Source organism: Genypterus blacodes, unplaced genomic scaffold (assembly GCF_046128005.1).
Source record: "Genypterus blacodes isolate CSIRO-AG114 ecotype Tasmania unplaced genomic scaffold, CSIRO-AGI_Gbla_v1 ptg000505l_1, whole genome shotgun sequence".
Classification (NCBI taxonomy): domain Eukaryota; kingdom Metazoa; phylum Chordata; class Actinopteri; order Ophidiiformes; family Ophidiidae; genus Genypterus; species Genypterus blacodes.
The window spans coordinates 1-10,000 of record NW_027467262.1 but is presented as its reverse complement, the minus strand read 5'-3'; the positions used below and the strand labels follow the sequence as shown (position 1 = coordinate 10,000).

At 50.1% G+C, this 10,000-nt stretch overlaps 1 protein-coding gene across 1 annotated transcript in view; it reads left to right on the top strand.

Annotated features, from left to right (window-relative positions):
• LOC142990317 (myelin transcription factor 1-like protein) overlaps positions 1 to 2,856 on the top strand; it is a 53,075-nt gene extending 50,219 nt beyond the window's left edge. Inside the window, exons 20-21 of the mRNA XM_076140065.1 lie at positions 1 to 55; positions 266 to 2,856. The exon at positions 1 to 55 is cut by the window's left edge and continues 8 nt beyond it. Of these exons, the coding sequence (XP_075996180.1) occupies positions 1 to 55; positions 266 to 406 (196 nt within the window). The 3' untranslated portion in view covers positions 407 to 2,856. The remainder of the gene's footprint in view (positions 56 to 265) is intronic.
• The last annotated feature ends 7,144 nt before the right edge of the window (positions 2,857 to 10,000 follow it).

Here is a 10,000-nt window from a genome sequence, read left to right as displayed (position 1 = left end):
GGTCCACAAAGAGGCTCCGCTCAGAGGCAGCAGCTGCTTACAGATGCACCAGCAGGTCAGACAACAACACACACATTATACTGTTATTAAGTCAACATGCTTTGATTTATGAGCACATTTCACACACACACACACACACACACACCCATGTATACATTAGAAACCATGTAAACATTCCTAAGTGAACAGGTTCAGGTTGAGTCCCGTGTCCTCTCTCACTCGGTCATGTATGTGTTTAGAACACGTATGTTCTGTTCCCCTGCAGGAGCCGATCAGTGAGCAGAACTTTGACGCCTACGTCACCACGCTGAGCGACATGTACGCCACCCAGGAGCAGTACCAGAGCCCGGAGAACAAGGCCCTGCTGGATAACATCAAGCAGGCGGTGCAGGGGATCCAGGTGTAGCCCACCAGCAGGGGGCGCCTCTCTCTCTCTCTCTCTCTCTCTCTCTCTCTCTCTCTCTCTCTCTCTCTCTCTCTCTCTCTCTCTCTCTCTCTCTCTCTCTCTCTCTGAGGCTCCGGCCTGTCGGGGCTCTGACCTCAGGGGTCGAGGGGCAGAAACTTACAGTGTTCAAAAAAAAAGAAAAGAGGTTACACTTAGCCCGACCTCACGCTCTCTTCTTCCTCCTCCTCTTCCTCTCCTCTTTGTTTTTGGGTCTTTTGCGTTGAGGAAGAACATCAGCGAGTAAACAGCTGAATGGTTTTTGAGGACATTCACATTTTGTACGTTTTCATAGGAGAAGACATGTTGTCATGACGATCCAGCTGCTCACGTATGCACATTTTGGTGTATATGTCTGAACAGGAAGCTGTCGACGACAACGGCGAAGACGATGGGACTCCGCCTCTTTTTATCGCTCGATGGCAAAAACAGAGAAAAAAAGGAGAAGCCAGGATTTTCTCCACTTTTGGACTTCATTCTGTTTGTTTGTTTGTTTGTTTGTTTGTTTGTTTGTTTGTTTGTTTTGCTGAAGGCTTTATTTTCTACCAGGACGACAGAGCTGCAGGTAGAGCTGCAGGTAGAGCTGCAGGTAGAGCTGCAGGTGGGGCGTCTTTCATCGGTGCTGATGTTTGAATGTATGTGTGAGCGGTTCTACTATGACATCATTACACGGAAACCACACGGTGGAAATCCTGTTATAGAGCGGAGACGCATCAGAGAGGGACATGTAGAGGGGATCACATCTAGAGGGGATCACTTATAGAGGGGATCACATCTAGAGGGGATCACATCTAGAGGGGATCACATCTAGAGGGGATCACTTATAGAGGGGATCACTTATAGAGGGGATCGTATCTAGAGGGGATCATATCTAGAGGGGATCTGCTATAGAGGGGGTGACATCTAGAGGGGATCACATCTAGAGGGGATCACTTATAGAGGGGATCGTATCTAGAGGGGATCATATCTAGAGGGGATCTGCTATAGAGGGGATCACTTATAGAGGGGGTGACATCTAGAGGGGATCACATCTAGAGGGGATCATATCTAGAGGGGATCACTTATAGAGGGGATCCTATCTAGAGGGGATCATATCTAGAGGGGATCATATCTAGAGGGGATCTGCTGTAGAGGGGATCCCATCTGGAGGCGTCGCTCTGGCCGGAGTGGCTCCTGTCGTGTTGCTAGGATGAGGTCACGTCTCAGCAATATGAAGGTCAATCATGAGGTCAGCAGGTGTGGGACACAGGCTGCAGAGGAACACAGGTGGGATTATGCAATTTGTAGTTTAGGAGCTTAGCGGGGCGACGTGAGTCTTTTTAATAGAGCCTGTAAAATGTAAAATATTGATTTTTATACAAATCTTTTAATACAAAAAGTCTTTTTAAAAAAGAGGAGGAAACCTGGACATTGAGTTTTAGAGGTAAAGTCTATGAGTTCCACTTTTTTTTCTGTACGATTTTGCACAGGGACGCCTTCGTTTCCATGTTTTGATGTTCTTACAGAAGCTGGCAGCAGCAGCGCCCGGAGCCGCAGGAGTGTGAGGGCTTTTGTAAAGAGTATTTATAAAGTATGACAGCAGGACTAACAGGGTCACTGTCCCCACGTATGTGCCAGTCCACTATTTGCACTTGTCCTTGAAGATATTATTCTTACGTACGGCGGCGTGCAATTTTCCAGGTGACCTCTTCGGCACACGATTGGAAGAAGGAACTGCGCGGAGCCACCGCAGGCGGGGCGGAGGCCGTGTCTCCATTCGCTGGACGCGTCTCTGGAAGGACGCTCACGTCTCTCTCACAGCAGGGACAGACTTCCTGCCGCCTTAGATTGAACTCTCGTGACCTTTTGAAATCGGAATTTGTAGTCGGAATCTTGCCGAAATGACGAGATGTGTTTGCATGTTGTTTTAAACTTGAAAACACGTCTAACGTCCGTGTGACAGACAAACAAAGGCTCAACACGCCGCACGTCTCTCTAACACGACGCTCCAAACACGTCGCTGACCTGATTCTGCGGCCGGTCGCCCAAATTTTGTGGGCCAGAAGAAATGCGGATGATTTTGGCGTTAAACTGGATCAGGAGGTGAAATCGAGCTTCTTGCATTTCCCAGAATCCATTGGGATCGAGCCAAAACAAAGATGGCTTCCTTCTAAGAGGCGACAAAGAAGATAAACAACTTCCAGGTCCATTAGGGACTCTGTGAAGCTCTCATTAGGGAGTTTTCTCTTCATAGGTGATCTGGGGGTAAAGTTCATGGGATCAGTCAATCAGTATCGCGACACTAAAACATTGTTCTTCCTCCTTTTGCGTGAATAGGCGTCATGAAACGTGAGCGTCCACAGTATTCCTTAGTATTCTGTGCGTCTCGGCCCTCATGTCTCTCCATGAACGCGCCCGACTCGCCCGTCTGCAGCACTTAGACCCTCCCGCCCCCTGGCCTCTGCGTCAGAGGTCAAAGGTCAAAGGTCGTGTCCCTACAGGTCGCGTCCCGCCAAAAGAGACACAGCTTCCGGCCCACCGAGAGAGGAAGAACAGGGATGATGATGATGATGATGATGATGATGATGATGATGATGATGATAACCACAGCAGTTCAACTGTAGGCGAAGTGTACAAACATGATCAATGTTCTTTGGTTTTTGGAAGTTTCCCCCAGCAGCACTTTATATCTAATCACTGTACAAATGATAAATAAATAGTCAATCAATTCAAGGTTTGAAAAAAGCAGAAGCTGACGGAGGCTCCACTGGGGGAGGGGGGCGGGGGGGGGCGATACTGTCCTCGCCCCTTCTCTCTGTCGCTCTCGTTGTTTGCGATCATGTTCAGAATTTGCCTTTTGTCCAGCTCATGATCAAGGTGCTCGTCCTTCACCGGAGTGAAACTGGTCCACGTGTCTCCCGTCCTCTCCCAGGACTCCATCTTCATCCTCCATGACTGCATTCGCCTGTTTCCACTGCATCGTGTCTGCAGCTTATTGCCAATATAGTAACGCTTCAGTAGAGTAATAGCTAGTAACAAGTTTTTGAATTAATTCTCATTATCAGTCAAAAGGGAAAAGGGACTTTAAAGCACAAAGCGGCTGTACATCAGATGTTGGTCCATAATAACAAACAGAAGAGGATCTGTGGCTACCAGGTGGTCGCCTGTTCAGAATGATGACTTTTCATATCAAGTATTGTGGATTCATCAGAGTTTATTCTTTGGTTTGAGCCGATTCCTTTTCTGATGGTGAAGGAAGGGTTAACAGGATTTTGTATAAACTCGTGCTCTCTGTGGAACTGAAGTTTGATTTATTTTTGTACTACACAGCATGGATTTGTTGACATTTTAATTTTGCTATAAATGTGTGAGATCACAAGTTGCTGTGATTTTTCATTTATAAATTGTGAACTTTGTACAATTTTTGTCATGCTGGATGTTGACACATCTTATTCTGAATAAAGACTAATGTGTTGCCAGAGACGGGGAGTTTCTCTTTTGATTGATGATTTATTTTAAATTGAAATTCCAGCGTGTTGTTGCTGTTTCTGTGCCATATAGTGAGACCACTGACAGAGTGAGGGACACTTTTTAGCAGCATTCACTCTGTTGTTACCTTTTGTCACCACCAGATGTCACCAGAACACAGTAAACACAAACAGGAACTAACATGACACGGATTCTTTTCTGATGACGCAAAACTGATGAGTAACCAAACATTCTGTTTGTAATTATTATGTGTTAATACACACACACACACACACACACACACACACACACACACACACACACACACACACACAGCACATACACAGACACACTGTATGTGTGTAATGTGATGTCTCCATTGTGTCTCCATGTTTATCCACTTACATGTTTCTATTTACATCCATGCAGATATGAACACAGCAGCAGCCCGGTCACACTGAGGGAGAACACAGAGGAGCAGCTGGTTTGGTTTATTCTGTCTGAGTTTGAATCCCTCTGTCACACAGTTCAGCCTCTCACACACCAGCAGGGGGCGCGTCAAGGCCCAGCAGTGGGACACGGACCACAGTTTGAGAACCACTGGTCCGATAAATCCACGACCCTCTCTCCCTCCCCCTCTCCCTCCCCTCTCTCCCTCCACCTCTCTCCCTCTCTCTCTTTCTCTCTCTCTCTCTTGGTGTGTCGGCTCTGCAGCCTCTCCTCTCTCTCTCCCCCTCCTCTCTCTCTCCCCCTCCTCCCTCTCTCTCTCCCTCTCTGTGTGTGTCCGTCATGGCGCTGCTGCGGGCCGGCCGCTCGTCTGTCCCGCTCTTGTCTCCGCTTGTCCTCTGCGTGTCCCTGCTGCTCGTCGTGAGCGGACCTCGGTTCGGACTTTGCTGTCCGAGTCGCTGCCTGTGTTTCCGGACCACGGTGAGATGTATGCACCTCAACCTGGAGACGGTACCGACGGTTTCCCCCCAGACCACCATTCTGTAAGTAACGGGACCGAAGCGTCTCGGGTTTGTGTTCCGTTTGTTCCGCTTTCTGACCGATCGAAGCTGAAATGAGCACAAAGAGCAGCGAGTCCGTGTTTGTGCCGCTCCGTCCGCTCCGGTTACACAAGAACACAGAAGTTTGCGAGAAGTTAGTGGGTGAGTTGTGCCACCTGTGGGTGAAAGCAGCTGCTGGTCCCGATCTGTACTCAGCTGCGATCAGGCTCAGCTCATCGATACAGAGCAGAGCAGATCCGATCAGATCAGATCAGATCAGATCAGATCGATACACCGGCCCGGAGGAGCTGCAGGCCAGCTTCATGCAGACTGTGGCTCAGATCTGCAGTGAAACTCCCTCAGATACTTAATTCACTTCATATGTCTGAACATGGAGGTCAGAGCTGAAGCTTCACTCAGCTGAGCTCAGCTGAGTGAAGCTTCAGCTGTTTGGGCGGAAAACCTAACGTTTTCAAACTTCTGATCACATATTGACTGTGTGTGTGTGTGTGTGTGTGTGTGTGTGTGCAGACTCACTCTTATCATCCAGTCTGACTGACAGTGAGTGATTTGTAATGAAATGCAGATTCCTGGTTGAACTCTCTGTGGGGCTCAGACTTCCTCAGGTGTGTGTTCATGTGTGTGTGACCACGCTTACACCAATGATCCCATGATGTCATCTCTGGGCCGCGTGGGTCTGGATGAAAATGCAGTCTAGTCCAGTCCAGGAACCAGAGTCTGGGGACATGTCCCTGCTGAGGACAGAGACGTGTCCCTGAGCCGGTCCTGCTGAGGACAGAGACGTGTCCCTGAGCCTGTCCTGCTGAGGACAGAGACGTGTCCCTGAGCCGGTCTCTGACTTGTTTACTGATTGTGTGTTTGACTTCCTGTCTGGGATGAAAGCAGAGACTTGTTGAGGCCTCTGACTTGTTGATGAGCACTTGTGAATGCGTGGTCCTCCTCCTCCTCCTCTAACAGTCGGCTCTTTATGGAGGCAGAGATGTGGCAGCTCTCTCTCTCTCTCTCTCTCTCTCTCTCTCTCTCTCTCTCTCTCTCTCTCTCTCTCTCTCTCTCTCTCTCTCTCTCTCTCTCTCTCTCTGTCTCTCTCTCTCTCTCTCTCTCCTCTTTAATTGGCCGCAGCAGCAGCAGCAGCATTGTGTTCTGTTAGGGGAAGTGCATAATGGTCTGACCCAGATAAAGACCTGCATTCAGCCAGGCAGCAGGTCACAGCCGGCCTCAGCTGCTCAGACTCAGTCTGGGGTCTGAGGACAGCCTAAGGTAAGGGTTAGGTAAGGCCGGCCCCTAAAGGAGAGATGAAAGTCCTGCAGCGGGCCAGGAGAGGATTGTTTAGGTCTTCACTAGGATGTCTTCATCAGAGGAGGGGAGCATTATGTGGTTTCCCCAAAGCTTTCATGCTGCTGAGCTTTGAAGCTGCAGCCACTTGTCCCCCCCCCCCCCCCCTCTCTGCTGTCATGTCAGGACATGAACACTGTTCCTGCTCAGCCTTCTTCTTCTTCTTCTTCTTCTATTCATCAGCAAACTCCCCGCTCCTGAACTCGTGCTCACCCAGGCAGCGCTGGGAGGAGGAATGTGGAAATGTGAGGAACAACCTTGTTCTTCAGTCTGTGGTCTGCTGGAGGCAGATGATGGAGTTAGAGCTCCTAACTCGCTCGTCACAGTGAGATCAACAGTTGCAGAAAGTGCTGCAGGAGCTCCATGTTTCTCACTTTGACCCAGACTGGCTCACGTCTCTACTGAACATACATGATCGTCTGGTCCATGATTGCCAGCGTGACTCCATCCAGAGTGAAGCTTCATGTGGCGTGAAGAAACCCAGAAGGTCTGGGCGTGTCGAGTAAAGCAGAGAGCAGAGACGCTGGGCCTGAAGCTCTGGAGAGGTGCCAGGCACTTTCCTTCGTCACGCTTGGCCCAGGACATGTAGTGTTGATGGCTCCTTGCTGGCCCTCAGATGTTCCTCAACATGTTCTCTCTGTTTGAGCCACCACAGTAGGTTCACGTCTCCTCACATTGTCTGCTGTAGGTCTCAGTGATGCTCATATTGACGCTGACGTGTTGGAAACGACACTTGGTTGTCTGTCGTCCCCAGGAGGAAGTTGATGAGTCTGCAGCTCATCTTGACCTCCATGAAGAAAGAACGGCTCACAGAGAGACAGAGGGCCGGATTCCATCGATCTGTGTGGGACCGAGCTCAGCGTTCCTGCTGCCTGTGTGTGTGTGTGTGTGTGTGTGTGTGACATGAATGCAGCTATTGAGCGTGGGGGGGTGAGGGTGAGGGAGGGGATGGGGGGGGGGGGGGGGGGTGAGTCAGTACATTTGCACGCACTTTCAAACTTCAGCTCCACTCTGAGGCGATGAAGCTGAGTGTTTGATTGTTTGATGTAAACTTGAATGTTGGAGGAAGAGGAGGGGCCGATCTTCCTCACACTGCCATTACGCAATACGTGATGAATATTAAGAGAACAGCTGAATGTTATTTATGTCATTCATGTGTTGGTCTGATTGGCTATAAGTTCTGATCCAGTCCAGGTTCTGTGGCGTCACTCTGCTCCTCTGCTCCTCAGTCAGGGCCGGCGTGTGTGTGTGTGTGTGTGTGTGTGTGTGTGTCTGTGTAGGGGGGGAGTGGTGTTCCAGAGTGTGGAATTTGCTGCAGTCAGGCTTTGTTACTCTCTCTCTCTCTCTCTCTCTCTCTCTTGCTCTCGCTCTCTCTCTCTCTCTCTCTCTCTCTCTCTCTCTCTCTCTCTCTCTCTCTCTTCTCTCTCTCTCTCTCTCTCTCTCACTGCAGCTCTATGGAATGCAAGCCAGAAATCCCCATAGCTTTGCTCATTTGCTCAGTGAGATTGGACCCCAGATAGTTCTGGAGCCGAGCCTGTGGCCCCTCACTTCCTGTGCCCGCCCCAATCTAGGACAGCTGCTGGAGTCAGAGGAGCGTTTCATATCTCCTCCAAATGAACCTGAAGCGTTCTGGTTCTGGTTGTGTGTCTGGTCTACACACATTTTGAGGTTTTAGTCGCCAAAGAGACCTGACAGCACACTCACTTCCTGTTGTCTCCCAGGTCCTAAAGGTGAAGTTTACCTACAAGCATCAAACTGCAGCTCTGAGCTTTATTTCATCTCAGTGTCATAGTTTCGGTCTTAGTATCGACTCCACTCTTATCTCGGGCTGGTACTTATAATGACCTTCAACTGGTGCTGGATTCTGATTGGCTCCCTGGCCCCGCTCATGCAGCCGTGTGTGGAGGTCCCGCTCTTCCTCCTCTGGGAAGCTGGGCAGCCATGTTCTTGTTTAGCTGAGGATGACCTCACCCGTCATGCCCAGAGTCCTTGGCAGGCGCAGGCGGGCAGAAACGCCCCCCCCCCCCCCGGACCGGAGCGAGCGGGAGTCCAGGTCCACACATGGAGCTCAGATGCTGGTGTGAGTTGGATCTCGTCATCGTTGGCCCACGTGAGGAATCTCAGAAAGCGTCTCTGAGCTTCTCCCTCACAGCTCCCGTCCATGTTTGTACTCAGGGTGAGGATGTAAACACGGACATGTACACCAGTCACACTCATGCTGCACCAGGATGCTGCGTGTAGCCGGGCAGCAAGTCTGCATGGAAACAGAACGTCTGCAGTTCTTTCATAGATCAGACGTGTTGTGTCCCTCAGCGTCTCTGCTCCGAGCTCAGCTACAGCTTTGTGTTTACCTCCAGAAACCTGGTCTCTCCCTGGCTGCAGGCTCTCTGTGGAGCTCTAATAGGTCGCCCTCATGATCTGCTGACTCGTCTGAGACCTGAGACACGTCTGGCAGAGAGCTGGATGGTAAAGTGACGCATGTGTGTCTCTGGGCGTTGTGTGATTGGAGTTTTCTCATCAGCGCGGCGTGTTGATGGCCAACGCTTCATTGTTCTCCTCCAAAACACATGGAAGGAGTCGGGACGTGTCCTCAGTGTCCTCAGTGTCCTCATCACTGTGAGCTGAGGAATGTTTTGTTTACAGGAAGATGTCCAGCGTTCTTCTTTATATTTGTTTTTTCCGCTGCGTGCTGACTCATCCTCCTCAGCTGCTGATCAACCATCACACTGAGGCTTTGCAGGTCTGGGCCCCACTTCCTGTTTACAGTCTGTCCTGCTTGTCTTAAAGTCCAGCTCATAGTGGACGAGGTGTTTGAGACCCTGAAGCTCTCAGCAGCTCAATCAATCAATCAAACATCAGATCTATCCCATCATGATGTTTACATGTTTGATGCATGATCCAGGTTTGTTGATGCAGATTAATGTTTGAGTCTCAGCTGTGCTTTATGTAAACACACTGACTGTGATCCATGAAGCTGTGTGTGTGTGTGTGTGTGTGTGTGTGTCTGTGTCTGTGTCTGTGTCTGTGTCTGAGCACACCGTGACTCCTGGCATTCATCAGTGATGACATCATCAGCTCTACTATCACTCAGAGTCAAAGCTGCAGTAAAATAATAATAATAATAATTCTGTTCCGCTCTGCTACGCCCCCTCCTGCTCTTCCTCCTCTTCCTCCTCCTCCTCCTCTCCCTGCAGCTCATGCTCAGTGTTCATAGCTTCCCTGGTTTCCTCCTCCTCTGCCTTCAGACTCCTGCAGGTCCTCAGCAGATTCCTGCTCCTGCAGAAAGGAATTCAGCCTATGAAAGTCTGGACGGGCCCTGATTGGATCCATATGCCCGAGCATGATGAGCCAGCGACCCGTGAACGCTTCACCCACGATGAAATCACTGGATTCTTACACACACACGAGAAAGCAGAGCGTCAGGAATGTGACGCTCTCATCACAGAGCTGCTTCACCTGTTTGGGCCCAGGACTCCATTACATCCTGACACGGTCCCGACCCATCTCAGAGCGTGACACGGTGTGTGAGACACGGTGTGTGAGACACGGTGTGTAGGACACGGTGGGTGAGACACGGTGTGTGAGACACGGTGTGTGAGACACGGAGTGTGAGACACGCTTAGAGAGCAGGGAGAAACCTTCATCCTGTGTGTGATTGTCATCGCCGTGACGACTTGACAGCTTTGTGTACAGTGTGAAAGGTGCGGTGTGTGTTTGACCCAGACTGTCAGAGTATTTACTCTCCTTACGTCAGCCGCTCACAAGAATGCTG